Consider the following 18,620-nt stretch of genomic DNA (forward strand, 5'->3'; position numbering starts at 1 on the left):
TATAATTTATTTTTGATAAATTCTATTAGATATAAAATTTAAATATATGTTAAAATTTTTAATATTAATTTTTGACAAAATATGCTTTTAATTGTTTGTTATTGATCAACCGTAAGAATTCTACAATAAGTCATATCACAGTACAACTGAAAATGTTGAACGCCAGTTGATAACACATTACAGAATGGGACCTTCCATCCAATTTTGCATATACCAGTGCAGTGCTGTAGCCTCCCAAGCATACTGATTTTACAATTTTCATATCTTATACGGAAAACAGATCTGTGACTCAAAACATCCACTTGAAAACAGGAATCCTCATTTTACTTTCTGAAAATATTGACCCCATATATGCCCTCATCCCAGTTTTCAAGTTTGAAAACACACTCATCTCCAGCTTTAATATTATTTGCCCTACAAAAATTTTCCCAGCCACCAGACAGAATATTAAACTCACATATTTCTTGGTAGAGAACTGGCCACAATCTCGCGGCTGGATCCCGGAGAACCACCACCTTCCCTTCCTTTTCAATTTTTGACATTAAAGGTGTTGGCAAGCATGTTGGCAACTCCTGCATGAATATCAAATAGAGGTGAAATGATACATTGTTGAAAGTCACAGAAGTAATGTTCAACTTGTAAAAGGATTAAAAAAGATTTAGATGCCTTATGGTTTGACACACAAAATTTGGACTGACTTGAAAATAAGTAAGTAGAAATACAAGAGAATATTCATATTAGTTAAACTCTAGATTGTTAGTTAAGAACATACAAGAAAAGGTTGATTGACTGATGCTACTTCACAAGAGACACTCATTGCAAGTGGTGAAGAAAAAGGTACCAAATCCAAGGTTTCTGTTTTTAGCAGTTGAATTGCATTTTCTTTTACTATGGCATCAGAACTCTGGCAATTATCCACCTTGACGACCTGTGACAACTTCCCTGCGTTCCAATGTATGCAATGACACATTTTGACGGATCACAAGAGAATCAGAACATAAAATATGAGGAAAAGATCTCTATGAACAAGATGATGTTAAATGAGCAAATTAGAACAGTCTGTCTTAAATTTTCTCTTCGTCAGTGGAGAATTCTGGAGTCATCTATATTGACTCTTTTTTCTACAATATTCATTCTGTCACCTGTTCAGCAAAGTATGCTTCAATTTGGTCGAATACGGATACAACATAAAATTTATCAAAGGGAGGACTTTTATAATATCTGGAAAAACAAAACTCAAGCTTTCAAAAAACTGAAGCTCTATCAATGAGAATTCAGGAATACCAAGTAACCATAAAGACGCACGTACCCGATTGCCAATTCTGACTTCTGGTGGAATATGGAATATTGGACTCCTTGAAATTTCCAGCAAAATTCAATTTGCCACTTTGATTACTGTTACCGAGGGGAGTATGATCCTTTTGGGATACAATTATCTGACCAATTTCCGACTGTGATTCTACAAAAAATTTATTACATAGACATTAATGTGAATATACCAAACTTACAGTGTTCTCATATTGAACTCCAAAATAACGCAAGAGAAGAGAGGAGCAACTAACTGGATTGTGCTTTGCTCCCTTCCTCAGCAATGCGACATCTTTTGAACAGTCTCTTTGAACGGTGAGAGCTGTTCCCTGCATTTTTTTTGGGTTCAACAAAAATTGTAGACACGAGATGCTCAGATATCTTACTGTTGCAAGAAAAATTTTCACAAACAGTTTCTTTTTTGTCCATCTTTTGAAAATCATTATTTTTCTCCATCGTATCAAAGTCAGTTGCTTCAGAAGCCACAACCCTGTCCACAACTATTTTGTCTACTACATCATTTTGAACAAAGACATCTTCAATTTTAGATTTGAATGATACATCAGAACAACTAGGATGTTTTTCATCTCCATTTGGGATTTTGCTGCCTTGATCAGCACCACAGTTGTTTCCCAACATCTCAAAGCACGACAGGTCAAATATGGGGCATCTATCTTCTCCTTGTATGTCTCTCAAATCTCTATTAATTAAGTAATATGGTTCTTCAAGGTATTCTGTTTTCAATTGAAGTTGAGGCCTTTCTTTACGGTTGTCACCATCCGAAATAAATTTGGTAATTGCCTTTTCCAAATCATTCTCCTCACGTTGGCTTTGACTAATATGTTCATCAGACACAAAAATAACAGAGGAGCTAGAACTCTGTTTGTTCATTGAACCCTTGTCGGTTGGGTAGCAATGACCATCTCTGAAAGCATAATTCCTAGAAGTCCTAGATCTTTTCCTCTGATTCCTGTCAGGAAAATCTAACTTCTCGCATCCAGTTTTAGTGTAGATTTCTACAACAAAGTGCGATCCTATGATGTAATGGAATACAACAAAATCTCCAAAATCTAGACCATGGTGCAATGAAAATTCATTCCATCCTTGTTGAAAGGCAAAAGAACCACTCAGATTGGACACTGTTACTTCCCATCTCTGCCCACTTGAATCCTCAAGAAGGACATTTTGACCAATCAATCGTGAAACTTTAGGACCAAATTCAGGAGGCAAGAACTGTGAAGAAATGGGACAGTTAAAACAGATGTGTACATTGTTAAACAAGACAAAGAAAAAAGATCTCTCGAAAGAATGAGACATACTGTTACCAATAACATATAGGGTTATTAGTTAAATTGACCAAAAATATTATAATGTCACTCGGAAAATAAATAATGGGGAATGTCAAATTGGCACTTAGCACAGCGAACTGCACATTACTCTTCAAAATATTATATTATCACCAGTACAAAAGAAAGAATAAAGTTGATGAAAGCAAGTGCTACTTGTCAAATAGAAACGAAACATTGAATTAAAAGACCTCATCAATATAGAAGGGGAAAAAAGAAACGGCTGGAAACATATAAACTAACTTAAACAGGAAAGAATATTATGATGAATCATACCAGAACTTCAGAATACCGATCTCCTATCATGACTTTGAAAAAAGAGGGAACTGGAGGTGATGAGCTTATCTTGTTCCCGTGAATGAGTTGGCATTTCTGAGCGCACTCTGCGCAAGCTTTAGCGTTACGGCCCATCTATAATACTGTGTGATTGCTCTTCCTACTGCAATACCTCAAATTTCTGCGTAATGAAGGCAGAAAGAGACTGATGCCAGGTCAAAATTATGGACACTGAAAAAAACTCCACCTGCTTTAGGGATTTAGTTAATATGAGAAGCAAGATCAAATAATTAGCTAGCCCTTGCCTACCGAGGTTATAGTAGTTCTAAAAAACGAAGTACCGACCATCATAAAAAGGAAAACTTCAGTAAAATCAATGATAAAAGTGCGTGTAAAACACACAAGATTCAGGCTTTTTCCAGCGTTACTTCAAGTTACATTAGACATAAACTTCACTCTAGAAGATCTTTTATCCTGAATGACTATTTACAATTAAGGAAAAAAGAAAAGAAAATTTTTCACAGAAAAGGACGAGAACCAGAAATGTTGAATAAAAATATAAAAGAAAATAAACAGAGAAGAGAGAGATCATACGAACTTACCAATGCCAATGGTGAATTACAAACAGTATTTTCACGGCAAAAGCAAAACACACATTCTGTGTGCTTCTCTTTTGCGTGCAGCGTTACCTTTGCGGCTGGTTTCGGATACGTCAGGCGTCAGCTTCCAAACCAAGGCCCTGAATCTGACACACCAACTTTCTATTAGCAGAAAAGAATGGCTTCAATTCTATTATTTTAGGCGACAGCAAACTAAGATAAAATTACTATTAACCCATAGGGTTTGAAAAGTCTATTTGCCCACCCATTCCTATTAATGAATTTATTTGTAACTAATTTAAGTCATAATATTATCCCTAGTTAATGTAATGAAACAAGTTTAATAAACCCTTAATTTCATTAAAATTACGAAAATACCATATTTTTTCTTTCCTTTTTTCTCCCTATTACTATCACTTAGATTGTTCAATATTATAATCACCAAAAAAAAGAAATAAACAAAACCCTAAATTATAGACGGTTCGTTACTTCAATTTGAAAGTAGACAAGGCTTTTTAAGTATAAAATTCTCTTCATTCAAGATTTTTTTTTTTTTTGTCTTCAATCGTAAAATCTTTTTTCACGTCTTTACTCATAAAAGCAAGTATAAATTCTTTTTGATAATGAAACATTACATTGAGAAGACATAATCTCATCTTGTATTTCTCTTTCACCATCATTGTTATTTGTATTACGTTCCTTGTTTACCTTCTTTAAATCTTAATTATCCAATGAACATTTACCAATCTTTGTAAGCTTGAGTGAGAAATTAATCTACAAATCAGTTACTACTAACATTATAACTTATTTAACGATGAATTTGATTAAAAAATTGATGAAAATTTGAAGATTTGGAGTTAAGATTTTCAATAGGCTATTTAAATGATTTCAATTGAGTCAATGATAATCAAACCTTCTTATATGCTTTAACAATTTTGGTAAAACCCATTTTTGTGGGTATGTTCGAAAATTATTAGAGTTATAACTAATATCGTATAAATTATTTCACTTTGATTAATATTATATAATAATATTTATTTATATATATTATTATATAACTAAGTGATTTTAAATTAAAAATAAAAACAGTTAATTATATAATAATGGTATAAATATATACATATTTATATACGTAAAATAGATATCATATTTTAAATTATTTATAATAGAAAAGTATTACTCTATAAATCGTGCGGGGCCAAAACTATTTTATAAAAATGGTGATTTGCAATTTTACAGCTGGCATGCGGTAGTACAAGAAAAAGAATAATCATTGTGTTATTTTAAAATATAAAAGTAAAACGTATTTACCGTAAAATATTATATAATATTTGATTAATAATAAAAATTAATAATCATAAATTTATAATGTAAATTTATTTAAATTATTTGAGTAAATATAAAACTAATATATAAAGATAAAGGTAAAATTGTTATTTAATATTTAATAAAAAATATTTTTAATAATAATTAATATTTTGGGTTATAAAATTAATATTAACTAATTTGTCAAAATTAAAGGTTGGGCATTTATGTCAGCAAATCTTGGGGCCCTTTTTAATTATAAACTGGCCGGGTAGTCTGGGTCCATCATCTGTTATTGGAACTGTTCAGGCCTGTGAGCACTTATTACCAAGAACCGTAGCGGCCCGTCTCACAAGACCGGAGCAGACAAGACTGCCACACCGACGGGATGGCAGACTACGTAGGAGAAGCAATTTTCTCCTCGTGTGCGAGTGTCGTTGACGAGGGCGTTTATCTAAAAACAAACAAATTTTCTAGCAGTTTCACTTCACTTTTATATATAGCCATAAACAAAATTTTCTACCAGAATTCACGTCGAAATGCCCAACCCCAAACTAATATCAAACATCAATTCCAAATGCTTCAGATTCCTTGTCATGGGAATTTTGGGAATCCACCAAAATTTAACCAAGAAACTCATCTCCATATCAGTTATGTGTCCAACATCAGTTTTCTCTAAGCCAGGGCTTATATACCATCCACTAAAATCTGACACAGTCCATCGTACCCACGGGTCATATTGTGCCATGGCCTGTCTATAATTATTTTTGTCACATTGTTTTTTTTATATCAGATCAAGATCGAATTGAGAGATTGGCATGATTTGGGGAGCAGCTCTGCTTTCTGGTTGTCATTGTCTGCTCAAGCTAAAAAGAAAGAAAAAAATAAGACAAGTTCTTGGATATAACCACTAATAATAATAGGATACAAACTGGCATCAAAATACAAATACAATAAATAATTTTGATCCGCGGCTAAGCTATGCAGAAGCTGTTGCTGGTTCTGTGTGCATCCATGATTCATTGCCGCCATCTGAAACATAAACTGTTTCTAAATCACATTTTGAGAACGAAGTTTCAGATTATTTCAACGCATGGATCTACCCCCGTGGTTGCAGAGACTTGATTATGTTCCTTCACCATCAGTCTTCTCAATTTCAAAAACCACTTAACCAATTTCACAGCATAGTCATACAAACTAAGAGCAATGCAGAGCCCAATCCCACCTATTATCCCATTTGCAATGGAATAAGTTAAGGGCATTAGAAGAATTGTAATGAAAGCTGGCACTGCCTCTTTCATGTTTTCCCAGTTTATATCCTTAACCACTTTCATCATCATCACCCCCACCATCACCAGCGACGGACCAATGGCCCATGAAGGCACATTGGTTAGCAGAGGAGTGAAAAATAGTGATAACAAGAAATACAACCCAACAATCACAGCCGTTAATCCTGTTCGGCCGCCTTCTCTTATTCCGGCTGATGATTCTACATATGTTGCAATTGGAGAAACTCCTAATGCGGACCCCATAATTGTGGAGCTAGCATCAACCATGTATGCTAAGTACTCCCCTTCAAAGTTTCCTTTTTCATCAACAAATCCACCTATTTCTGCCATGGTGTATAATGTTCCTGTGGTGGCAAGCACATCAACATATAACAGAGAAACTAAAGCCACCCACACTTCACTTCTGTTGAAGTTGCTGAAACTGATGGCTCCTGCTGTGGATTGGATTTTGTGAAAGTCGACCACTTTCCGAAAGTACATGTAATTTGCATCACCCATTGGAGTGTCTGGGAAACAGGTCACAGCTGTGCCTCTAATCCAGGAAATTAATGTTACAAAGATGATACCATAAATCATGCTACCTTTAATGTCCTTTATTAAGCCATAACAGGTGATTAAGAACCCCACTAGGCCGAGCCAAAATGTTGGGCTCCTCATTTTTCCATCCTGGCAAGCACCAGTAACCGGGTCAGTGCTAGCACAAGCAGTGATGGTGACCAATGTGGATGAATCAGGCCCCACGAGGCCCAGACCCTGATGAAGTTGCAACCCAACAAAAGCAATGAACAGCCCGATCCCTGCTGCAGAAGCAAGCCGGACTGACTGTGGTATAAGCTTAGCAAGTTTTGCGCGCAGTCCAAAAGCGGCTATTGCAAGAAACACACAGCCCTCAACTAACACCACAGCCATGGCAGTCTGATAGGAGATAGGTCCAGAGCCATGGAACCCCACTAAGTTATAGGCTAAATAAGCATTGGCCCCCATCCCTGGAGCCAGGCCTAATGGCAGATTGGCTAAAATCCCCATGGCTATCGACCCGATCATAGATGACAAAACTGTGGCTACAATAAGGTCGTTCTTCGTTTTCGTAAGGCAGTTTTGATAGCCAGCGTTAGGCTTGAACATGCAGTCTGGGGTAGCTGTTCGGTTCACCGGAGCTGAGCAGTCGGCGACGGAGCATGTGCCACCGGAGTCAGCAAGGATGGTGGCGTTAACAGTGATGATATAAGCCATAGTAAGAAAAGTAGCAGTAGCCGCACGTAGCTCCTTCGTGAAGCAGCTTTTTCTAGCGTCTAGCTTGAAGTACTTGCCCACTATGCTCTTTGAAACTGCATCGTTAAGACCTTTCTCCATCTCTGTCCATGATCTTGCCACTCTTCTGCATAACCCGGTTCCCATTCCTGAACATAACTCACCCCCCATGTCTCTCTCGAGAATCAAAACCTTGATAGATTTTACAGAAGAAACGATGATTTAGCTAGCTAGAGAGCTGATGCATTCATTAGTGTTTCATGTTATGCAATATAAAAGCGCCGCTTCATCACCTGGCTTTACCATATTAATTAATGATAGTAACATTTGTTAAACTATATTAAAACATAATTAACCCAGGAATTAATGCTACATAAGATTCCATTTGACTGTCTCATTTTAACGCTTGATTTCTGCATTCTGCTTGGCAAAAATTAATTAATTATTATTATTTGTTGTCCTCACATGTCAACATCTATCATCTTCATGCCCTAAAATTATACTTCCATTTTAAACTAAAGAAAAGGTATCACCTAATTTCATAATTTAATTGATGCTGTTTTCTGATAAAAATATTTACAATATCTAAAAAATGTACTAATCTTATTAGTTATTAGGGTTCCTTTAATCATAAAGAAACACTTAGCGTAATGCAGGGCCTTTGTATTAATTTTATATGGTTTGGCTTGTCTTCATTATCGAAAACTGGATTCGCCAGATATATTGAGGGTCCATTTTTTGTATTTAAATTATCTACGTGCAAACTTTCATGTTAATCAAATGCCAAGATGAGAAACTATATATTAAAAAGAAAAAAGAATAATATAAACCCACTAGCTTCTGCTTTAATCCATTAGAGAATTATTATTATTATTTTTTATACAGGAGTAGCTCGAAAATTCCAAAATGAAAATCTTTTGACGACTAATCGTATGATTTTCGTAGGTACAACTACCTATTCATAAGCATCTATTATATTGAATGTGGAGTATTGGTAAGCATTTAGCTTTCTTTTTAGTCAGGAATTCGCGCATATTGAATAGCCAGATAAATCTAGAATATAATGATCAGATCTATAATTATTGTATTAGGTAAATCAAAGTTTTACAAACGTATTAAACATTTAACTATTTTTGCTCTCAATGTTTGTTTCAGATCCATAATTATTGTACTAGGTAAATTAAAGTTTTACAAATGTGTTGAACTTTTAACTATTTCTGTTCTCGATGTTTGTTTTTCTTTTTAAATTATAATATATTGATACTTGGTGTTCTTCATTTGATATTCACAATTTGTATCATTAGAAATCAATACATAGTGTAGAGAAATAATGACATGAAAATTGAGAAATCAATCATATACGCAGGCTCTTCGGTTGTCCTACCAGAAAAATATATTATGGGCACATGCATTTTGATATGTTCAAAAGCTTTTCATTCTTCCTCGTTACTTGTGAGATTCCATTGCTTTTCTTCAACTTTAATTGGAAATGGATTGTTTGGTTTCTTTAATTAGTACTGGGTTAATAAAATAAACAGAAGGTGGCTAAGCTAGCTATGGAGTCGCGCATGCGGATGCTTTTTGAAATAAGGTGTCCACCAGACTATTCTGGCAGCGGTTCTGTGATAAATAAAAAATGGCAAACCTTTTAAGCATATACCACAACTGATAAACATTTATAGAAATCTGTGTGGGAAATCTTGTTTGAAGGTAATTGGATGATTATTTTTATGAATATCTGCATATATTATAGAAATCTTAGTGAAGCATGCGCGAAAGAGAGAATCAAACTCTTACAAGAACCAGAAGGAATTTTTATTTTTTATGGACTTTGAAACTTGAAGGTGCAGCGGGTTCATCTTTTCAGAGACAATTTATGGAAGTGGAAAAGTAGAAAGCATAAAAACACATGGGAAAGAAAAACGTGTTCCATATTAGCTTCAGGTTTTGGCATTACTTAGAGAGCTATAAGGTGAGAAAGAAGATAGCCAGATGGCTCTCTTCTTTTAAGGTTCTGAATTTTGTGTTCATCTTCATCATTTTACCCATTTATGTTCAGGTCAAGAATCAAACTAATTAATTTAATGTATCCTTTTTGGGTTTGAAAGGCATATTTGACTCTTTTGTGTCTGCTTTTTATTATATAAAATTTAGTTTGTCTGGTCTTAACTAGAAAGCAAATTCCAAAGGATTATGGTGAAACTGAAACCCAGTTAGCCAGGCACCGAGAAGAGAAGACAGTGATATAGAAATTTACAAAAGAACTTGATGCATGCTTCAATGGCGCCATCTTTGAAGTGTCGTTTAGTCATTCATGCAAATGAATGTTCCATCAAAACGACATGAATACTTGATCAAACTGTTTGTAGGAAGAAGATGATTAGGCTTAATTATTTCATCAACTTTCTCAAAAGAATAAGTTCTTAGAGTATAAACTGCCACCTTTTTTTAGCTCGAGAAATTTGAATTGAAACACTGAGAAGTCATTAGTAGGATTATCATCCGTTCATCACAACCGAATCCCAAAAATTAATAAACCAGTGGCGATTGTCGTTTTTGCTTATGGGGTATCAGGTTCTTGAATAGATTAAGTGGGAAATTAATGGGGAAGGAATTTGGTAATCTTATTACTCATGGCAAGCATGTTAGGTTATGTCATGTTACATCAAGTAATTTATGATATGACCACGAGCACGACCATCGAATAATCTCATTCTCATGGATAAGATAAACATGAACTAGGATAACGATGTCAATGAAATGAAGCAACAGCTCATCAATTACAAATTATTCAGGAACTTATGATTAGCAACTTAATTGAGGGGCAAAACTAGGAAATATGATAAACTTTGGATTCAATGGCAGAGCCAAGCCTAGACAAAAGAGTCAGTTCAAACTCTATTTGAATTCAAAATAATGAGTTTGAGTTTAAACTTGAATAATAAATAGTAACATTAGAGAAGATGACGAATTGATGAAAAAAGAGAAAAAAGATTCGTTAGTTAAAAAAAAAATTCATTGGAGAAGAAGAGCTTTACTTTGAGATATATTTAGTTCTATTTGACAAAATGAAATATATTTAGGTTGTGAAATAAGAACTATAGTTTCCCCTTTTCCATTCTCCACGGTTGGGAAGTTGTGTTATCCTAACGAGAACAAGTTTTTAGGTTGTTCTTCTTGGGTATGATTTTGGGGTTATGTAAGGAGCTTCTTGTTTTAATTTTGAATCCATCAAAATTTCCTTGTATTGTAGAATTTGTGGCATGAAGTGAATTTTCTAATTCTAGTAAATGAATATCTTGGCAGGGTGAAATGGGTTAATGACTCGTAACTTCGATGTTATATGAGTGACAATGATCTTTAGAAACAATTTTAATATTTTTAACATACTATATATACAAATAAATTATATTTATCTATTAAATATCGAAATAGTAACATTAATAAAGTAATTTTAAAATGAGAGAAAAAATAAATAATCACATAATCTAATCTTAAGTTGTTACCTTATAAATTTGTATAGTTTATTTGTACACATAATTTTATTTTCTTGACCTTTTATCATCCTCTGGAAATCATAAAATTCCAGTTAGCAGCAGCATGGTTAATAACAAACAAATATAACAGAACTTCCATGTTAAGCAGAATATGAAGTTGACCTCATCAACCCATAGTGCATCAACATTTAATTCTTATTACTTGTGTTTTGCTATATGAAAAAGAACAAAAATTGAATAATGAGAAGGTCATTCTCAAGATTAATATTAAGATAAAGTGATCAATCTATTTTAATAAAATTATGTGTACCCAGTTTTGAATATTCAATTGAGTACTCAGATGATATGTTATTATATGATTGAGTGATTTTGTATTAAAGATAAAAAAACACTCAATCATATAATGACTTATTACTTGAATATTCAAAATTGGATGTACAGTCAAATCTATTTCGGAGAAAGAATTAAATTGTCTAGTGTTCAGAGAACACACACTACAGCTATGCAAACTATGCAGCGAGTTCTGTTTTCAGCCTAAATTGCAATGTTTATTATGATTTAAACTTATTCCTAAACCCTACTAAGAATATAATCCTTGACTATTTTTACACTGGTACCCAGAGTGTATCCCTTGAGAGAACTTTCAGAAGAAAATTGTGGTGATAAAATTAGATGGAAAAAAAGGAAGAAAAGTTATTATCATAAGAGAAGCAATTATTTTGTCATCAAGAAAGAAAAAGTTTGTTTGCCTGCATCATATTGCAGAAATATCTAGCATCATTACAATTCATCATGTGGCAATTACCAACTTTCCTTCTTTGAAAACCTAATATGTCGCTAAAATTGTTAAGTTTATACAAATAATGAAGATATTTTGCCTAAATCAAACTTGCCAAATTGATGTCATAGCAAAGGTTTGCTTAAGCGCTTTGACAAGAACTCAAATAATTTACAGGACAGTGGAGAAAAGAGAGGGAAGAGTTGGAGTTGCTTACCAGCAACCATTGTGTAATTGGACACCATGAAGTTAATTCAAGACTAAACTCAATAGCACATCATCTGCTAAGAAAAATGAAGTTAAAACATGAATATTGATAAACTAATATAAAGAATTCACAACACGATAGGCAAGCAAGAAATGTTGCTAACTCAAAGCACACAGAAAGAGTAATTAATCTTCCATTTCCATACTACAACACCACAGCAAAGCATGCTCTTATACATGAAAACCCAATAATCCCAGTTTACTTTACCTGTTGTGAAGGAAATTACTATTTTTTTACAGTGAAGCAGATTGGCAAGAAAGAATCTCATGAAAGAATACAGTAACACAAGGAAAATCTTCCATAAAAGGGAAAAAACATTAAAAAGTTTTCAGTGACAAAAAAAAAATCAATCTCAAGAAAATTAGAGTGCAGATATATCAAATAAATCCGAATATTTTTATGGATTTAGTGATTCAATGAAAGCAAGAAATTGCTCTACCTATAGCTTTGACTTCCCAAACAAAATTAATGTGAATATAAGAAATTTTACAATCATGGTTTCCCCCAGATGCAGAAATGTCAGGCATTACAAGTGATTCCTTAATTTGAGTAGCGCATACATACATGTACTGAGGGCAATAAAAAACATAGTCATTACTCGTACAAAAGGATAGCAAGCCATACATGGCCGTTGATTAACAAAGCATCCTACACTCAAGTTAACAAAATAATCAATTATTCAACCTTGTTAAGTGTAGCAAATTACTTTGGATCTCAGGGTGAAGATTGTAATCTTATGTGATACTTTCATTAGAGCAATAGATGTCAGGCATTAAACATGGTTAGTAATTTGTGCAGCACAAACACAGGAATACTCACAGGTAGAGACAGAGCACGAAAAATGCATAGACATAACTTGTGCTGTGTTTCCTAAACTCAATTTAGTCACTTATTTAGCATTGTAAAGAATATCTGCTTGTGATGAACTTATTCAACATTGATATGCTCATCCGCTTGTGATGAACTTTGCAGATTAATGAAAGACAACGACTGCATATATTTTTGACAAAAAGGGCGTTTTACACTAAAACTTGCAGTGCTAGACACACCACGTGTTAGTTTTGCAGCAAAGAGACCGTGCTTAAAGTTATCTTCCTCAAAAAATTATGATGATGTTCACATGAATGATAAACTCAAGATGATGAAGATATAGAAGTATCCTAAATTACATGTTAATTCATTTACATCCATCATCAAATTTCATAAATCTGATCTTCCATATAAATTGCAAAGCCAACTAGCTGTTATCTTAGAACTTCTTTCAATGACTAGATTAGTAATGCAGTTGCAAGAAGACAATCTCAGTAACAGTTCCAGCAGTAAAATTCTCTCAATTCAGGCAAAGATCATTTCGTCCTGTTTCATAATGTTTATATCGATGTGGCTTGTGACCATTCTCAATATTCTTCTTTTTATAGCTCAGAACGACAGGTTTGTAAAATAAACTTTCATTAGCTTCCTTATCTATTTTGAGATGTGATTATTTATTGCCTAGTTCACTGCAATGTAGCTACATACCTGATACAGTTTGTCCATCGAAAGTCTCTTTGCCATCATTGATAACTGATAATGGCTGTGGAAGAGTTCATTTTTAATCATTAACACCACAATAAACGGTCGCTAGAAAAATGCGGTCATTCTTTACATAATTGCTCTTCATCCTCCACGAGCGGCACAGGTAATAATCACTTTGAAATAGTATGAAGTGTCAATCAGCCATTCTTAATGATCTATCACTCCAAATGCATGGGATATCAATTCGTTTGAAAAAAGGAAACCTTCGGGATCACTGAGCCGAATGTAACCTAGTCCATTCCCCATTTCTTTTTCATTGATAGCATAGTGTCAAATTCCTCTACGGTTAGTGCACTTCCCTGCTTATCCAAGCAAACAACATGCCCACTTTCCATGTAAGGTTTATAGGCCCTGCAAACAGAGTGAACAGCAGGGGAACCAAATGCTTCTCCAAATGACTTCAAATCGAGGCCTCTTGCGGTTCTAAGAGATAGCATTATCACATCCATAGCCAAGTCCTTGGCATCAATTTGATAACTCCCACAGCAATCAATTACCCCATTCTCCAAATTCTGCACATAATCCACAAATTTTTTCATCTTCCTTGGTCTAGAAAACCTTAATCCACCAAGATAACTAGCAGAACCAAGGCCAAAACCATAGAAAGGATTGTTCTTCCAGTACGTCAGATTGTGCTTGCACTCAAATCCGTTTTTACAGTAACTGCTTATTTCATAATGGTTGTAACCAGCACTAGAAAGCATACTGGATGCCATTCGATAGAAATCAGCAGATTGTGTTTCGGTAGGCAGAGGGAACTCCCCTGGTCTGTACCTGCAAGCAAATTAACTTTGCTGTCAAATCATTCATAAACCTGAATGAGTGTTGAATTAGCAAAAACAATACTAATTTGACTTACAATATTCCAAATTTGGTGCCTTGTTCAACTTGCAAATCATATACTGATACATGGTTAGGTTGCGATTCAATAGTTAACCTCAGACTCTCCTCCCACATTTCGGGCGTCTGGTGAGGGAGAGAAGAGATAAGATCCATACTCCAATTTTCAACCCCGCATGATTTAACAATCTCTATAGCCTCATAAACCTCCTTAACCCCATGTGCTCTACCACAAGACTTTAACAAGTCATCTTGGAAAGCCTGAACTCCCAAAGACACTCTGTTCACACCCAATTCCATCAACTCCTTCAACTTAGTAGCATCGAAGGTACCAGGATCCATTTCTATGGATATCTCAGCATCCAAATTCAAGCCAAACTTCACCCTCAACGCATTCAAAATCGATAAAACAAGCCGTGGCGGCACTAGAGATGGGGTGCCACCTCCAAAAAACACAGTTTTAAGAGGTGATCTGGAGTTACATCCCAGTTTTGTAGCATTAATTTCTCTACAGAGCAAGTGTATGTAGTTTGATATACGTGGGTCGTCGTCGTGACTGGTTTGGTTTGAGCCTGAGGAAGAACCAAGAGCAACAATAGGAAAGTCACAGTAGTAGCAGCGTTTTCTGCAGAATGGAAGATGGATATAAGCAGAAGTTGGAATTACGGGGATGGTGAGATTGGGTGAGGCATTTTGTTGAACAGCTTGTGAAGTGTGAGAAATAGAGCAGTTGATTGTACGGGAGAAGATGAGTTCTGTAGCTTTAGATTTTGTAGGGAAAGTTGAGAGAAGCGGAATGAAGCTTGATTTAAGCATCCTCAGGTGCTGATGACGACGATGAGCACAAAATACAAAGAGCACCGTATCTGCAAGGTAGTCTCCAAACCTTATTTTCAGAACGGGGACTGTCGCCTAAATCCACTATTTTGTAGCGCCACCAATACAAAGACCTCCACTAAAAATCGACTATTGTCTTGAGCTAGCCGTTAGTTTTAACGACCAAAGAGATAAATTGAAATGAAACGTCGTCGTTCTCTTGCCCAACATGCATTAATCCCTAACATTTGATTCAAAAGAAGAACCGAGAAATCAATCAGAAACAGAGAAAGAAATTGCTCTTCTCTTTGTCAACGAATTCCTTTAATCCGATAATCCCTAAAATTCTAATTCGAAATCGAATTCAAAAACAAAGAAAGAAATCGATTTTTGCTTACTAATCTTCGTCATCTTTCATTCAAATTGAAATCGAAATGAGGATGAAATCGATTTTTTGCTCACCGACCGTCGCCAGCCATTGAGGCAACGGCTTCTTGAAATTTTGATGACTTACATTTCTTTTTTCGTTCTCAGTCACTGGATTTAACTTTCTTGTTCGCTTTTATCGCATTTCCTTCTCAGTCAGTCGTAGTCACTACTCACCGACCGTCGTCAGCCGTTAGCTTTCGTCGTTAATGGTGATTTTGGCTTTGCTTCTATATTGATGTTCTTAATTTGCAGATGGATTTTGGTAGTTGACCAAAATATTTATTTTTAACATAGTTTAAAGAGCTCCTTTGAAGATTGCTGATTCTGAGATTCTTTTTTTCCTTTAAATTATATATCTAAACCCAATCATTGCTGTGACGCAGAGTTTATTATCTTTTGGCTTTGTAATGCTAGAATATATGAATGAGTGATAAATGAACCTATAAGTTGGTAAATGAGTTGATAGAAGAATTCCATTTGCATGGAAATTTACATATGAACTGTTGGGCAAATATATGGGTTTGGTTTTGGGTAGAATGAAATAACTGTTGTAAAACCGATGCAGTCCAATCAAACATATCTGAATGGAAAATTGTCGATTTGATACTGTTTTGATTTGTAGCTTGTTTTTCAGAATCGAAACTGGCGTTTTTGATTACTTGTGAGGTTTTGAAATACAACATACTTCTTACAGTATTTGCCCACAACAATATACTTCTAAATTGTCTAAAGGCCAAAGGACTATGTCCCACCCAAGATATGCGTTTTCTGCAAATTCCTATCCGTTAACTTTGGAAAACTCATTTATCTACCTATGGGCTGTTAAAAAAAAGTCAGGTTGACGGATTCAAGAACAAAATCGTTATTTTATCTGTAATATTAAAAATAAACTAAAATGTAATCCCCCAAACCCTAAAAACTAACACTTTTCCCCCAACCCAAATTTTTAAAAACTACATTTCCCCCCTAGGATTTCCAAACTTTCGATTGAATTTTCCGACAATGACAGACGATCTCCAAACAACGTCTCTTCCTTTCCAGCGTCTCTTTTTTCCGACCGTGCGTCGTTCGACTATCATAGGCATTGCGTCGTCTTCGTTCAGAGACGAAGACGAAGACGCCTAGGAGCGTCGGACGAAGTATGGTTGGAAAGAGGGGCTGTCGGAGAGGGAGAGTAGGTGCCTGAAGATCTTCGGTGGTCGCCGAAAAATTTGGATCTGAAGTTTGGAAACCCTAGGGGGAAAATGCAGTTTTTAAAAACTTGGGTTAGAGGGAAAATGTTAGTTTTTAGGGTTTGGGGGAGAAAATGATATGACCAACAGACTCAGTTAAGTTTAACGGCCCATAGGAAGGTAAATAATATTTTTAAAGTTAACGGGGGGAAGTTTGTGAATTCAACATAGTTTGCGTGGAAAATAGTCCTTTGGCCTTGTCTAAACTTAAAACTTCTTCACGTACATTCATAATTATTTTTGAGGATCAAGCATGCAAAATCCGACAATAGTTGGACGCCTTCATGGGAACATAATAAACCTAATATGTTTCGCCATTTAGCCCTTCCATGAACAAGTATTTTATTAAGAAACAAAGGATGATGGGAGCTTTGTAACATTTGATTTCGTTTTGTTTTTTTTGTTGTTGTTTAACTTGTTGTATTTTTGCTTGGAATTTTGTGAATGTTAAGAAGGTTCGAGGGAGGTAAGTAGTCAGGGTATATTCTAGCAATAAGTATGTTTATACTCTGTATTTCTCAACGAATAAGTTGGTTTGTTTGGTTTTTTACTGGTTGTATTCTGAAAAAATGAACTAGTTCCTTTTACTGTCTTAAAACCAATAGACATTTTACAAACTTTTGTTGCAAAGAATTTATAACTATGAACCACGGTTGCTTTGTCCACTAATTCTTTCTTGTTTTTCCTTCTAAGCTCTGAGCTGACATTTATGATTTCTGAATTCCGTTACTGATTACCCAGCTTAACTTTGATGTCTTCTTTTCTCACTTGTTTGCTTTTCATTTCATTTGCAGATGAACATGATAAATAGTGTTCTTGCACGCATGGATTGTGATATATTCAGAAAAGATTTCCTTTTTGTATGAAGGTGTGACCTTCAAAGTGTTAATTAATGGCTTGCATGTTTTCTCTGTTTCTTTGCGGGGCTGTTAAAGTTTTTAGCTCATCATAAGCTTAGAGATGCTTCTGTTGTGTGAGCAAACTAATATTATTCCTTCCATAATATGAACATATTAATTTATCGCATTTAATTTTCCTTTTAAATATGAACATTATCAGTATATCCTTGCATTTGAATAGGCATATGTAAAGTAAAGATTGCAAATTTGTGGAAGAAGTAAGTTGAGCTTTTGATAAAACCTTTTGCACTTTCTGACAAGCTTCTGCTCGATTAAACTAAATTACTCTAGAGCTCAACTCTAAAATATCAAGCTCAATCGAGCAACTTGATCAATTCTGTGCTCAAATTGCAAACAAACTTGAACTTGACTGTATTTTGGCTCGATTATAAGATTAGTATCTGTTTGGACCAGTCCTCGATTATAAGATTAGTATTTGTTTGGACCAGTCGCATATATTTATTAATATTAAAATAAAATGGGAATAACAATGAGAGGTGAATTTACTCTCAGCCGGTCAAAATTGTTTAAATGTTAAAAGTACCAAAATAATAGTCTTTTTCATCCAATTACTTTAAATTTTAAATTCAAATATATCAAATCAAATATATTAAATTATTTTATAATTTATAAAATTAAATTTACTTTTGAACTTATTTAAAATGTTAATATTTTATTTTGTAAATCTAATTTATTTATTGTCACATATTAAATTTGATTTTAATAAATTAAAAACAAAAGGTTGTTTCAAGCAATTGAAACTATTGATGAGTTCTATCCTTTATTTCAATCAAGGTAGTCTCAACTCATCCATGCCACGTCTAGCCCTTAACACCTCATGGGATGAGAGCTGTTCGTTTTAGCACAACTTGAATACGTGCCTCCCAAATGCGAAACGGCGTCGTTTAGACC

General features: G+C 34.6%; 3 protein-coding genes and 1 long non-coding RNA gene across 8 annotated transcripts; 1 reads left to right on the forward strand and 3 right to left on the reverse strand.

The window, feature by feature from the left end:
* Positions 1 to 68: 68 nt before the first annotated feature.
* LOC123210528 lies at positions 69 to 3,690 on the reverse strand. Of its 5 annotated transcripts, none has more exons than XM_044628933.1 (6): positions 3,533 to 3,690; positions 2,931 to 3,111; positions 1,563 to 2,541; positions 1,310 to 1,459; positions 773 to 942; positions 69 to 572 (listed from the first exon to the last, which is right to left on the reverse strand). In XM_044628933.1, the coding sequence occupies exons 2-6, from the start codon at positions 3,063 to 3,065 to the stop codon at positions 324 to 326; spliced, it is 1,683 nt and encodes a 560-aa protein (XP_044484868.1). In that variant the 5' UTR covers positions 3,066 to 3,111; positions 3,533 to 3,690; the 3' UTR covers positions 69 to 323. The 5 variants fall into 5 exon arrangements, with proteins under 5 accessions (XP_044484868.1, XP_044484869.1, XP_044484864.1 ...); XM_044628934.1 differs by having other exon boundaries at positions 842 to 942; positions 2,931 to 3,177; XM_044628929.1 differs by having other exon boundaries at positions 2,931 to 3,177.
* Positions 3,691 to 5,719: 2,029 nt separating this feature from the next.
* On the reverse strand, positions 5,720 to 7,637 carry LOC123211153 (adenine/guanine permease AZG2). The gene has a single exon (XM_044629695.1). It carries the CDS (start codon positions 7,543 to 7,545, stop codon positions 5,911 to 5,913), a length of 1,635 nt encoding a protein of 544 aa, XP_044485630.1. The 5' UTR covers positions 7,546 to 7,637; the 3' UTR covers positions 5,720 to 5,910.
* Positions 7,638 to 11,588: 3,951 nt separating this feature from the next.
* LOC123212554 (heme chaperone HemW) lies at positions 11,589 to 15,882 on the reverse strand. The gene is made up of 3 exons (XM_044631730.1): positions 14,352 to 15,882; positions 13,436 to 14,266; positions 11,589 to 11,930 (listed from the first exon to the last, which is right to left on the reverse strand). The coding sequence occupies exons 1-2, from the start codon at positions 15,146 to 15,148 to the stop codon at positions 13,723 to 13,725; spliced, it is 1,341 nt and encodes a 446-aa protein (XP_044487665.1). The 5' UTR covers positions 15,149 to 15,882; the 3' UTR covers positions 11,589 to 11,930; positions 13,436 to 13,722.
* LOC123212555 lies at positions 15,725 to 17,853 on the forward strand. The gene is made up of 2 exons (XR_006501562.1): positions 15,725 to 15,786; positions 17,604 to 17,853. It is a non-coding gene; the product is annotated as an uncharacterized LOC123212555 (long non-coding RNA).
* Positions 17,854 to 18,620: the final 767 nt, after the last annotated feature.

The sequence above is a fragment of the Mangifera indica genome, chromosome 3, assembly GCF_011075055.1.
Source record: "Mangifera indica cultivar Alphonso chromosome 3, CATAS_Mindica_2.1, whole genome shotgun sequence".
Lineage (NCBI taxonomy): Eukaryota > Viridiplantae > Streptophyta > Magnoliopsida > Sapindales > Anacardiaceae > Mangifera > Mangifera indica.

Coding starts and splice junctions, on each gene's coding strand:
- LOC123210528 (XM_044628933.1), bottom strand. CDS start 3,065: ATGGGCCGTAACGCTAAAGCTTGCGCAGAGTGCGCTCAGAAATGCCAA. Junction 1,460..1,562: donor AGGGAGCAAAGCACAATCCA/GTTAGTTGCTCC, acceptor AATTTTTTGTAG/AATCACAGTCGGAAATTGGT. Junction 943..1,309: donor AAGTCAGAATTGGCAATCGG/GTACGTGCGTCT, acceptor ATTGGAACGCAG/GGAAGTTGTCACAGGTCGTC.
- LOC123211153 (XM_044629695.1), bottom strand. CDS start 7,545: ATGGGGGGTGAGTTATGTTCAGGAATGGGAACCGGGTTATGCAGAAGA.
- LOC123212554 (XM_044631730.1), bottom strand. CDS start 15,148: ATGCTTAAATCAAGCTTCATTCCGCTTCTCTCAACTTTCCCTACAAAA. Junction 14,267..14,351: donor GGCACCAAATTTGGAATATT/GTAAGTCAAATT, acceptor ATTTGCTTGCAG/GTACAGACCAGGGGAGTTCC.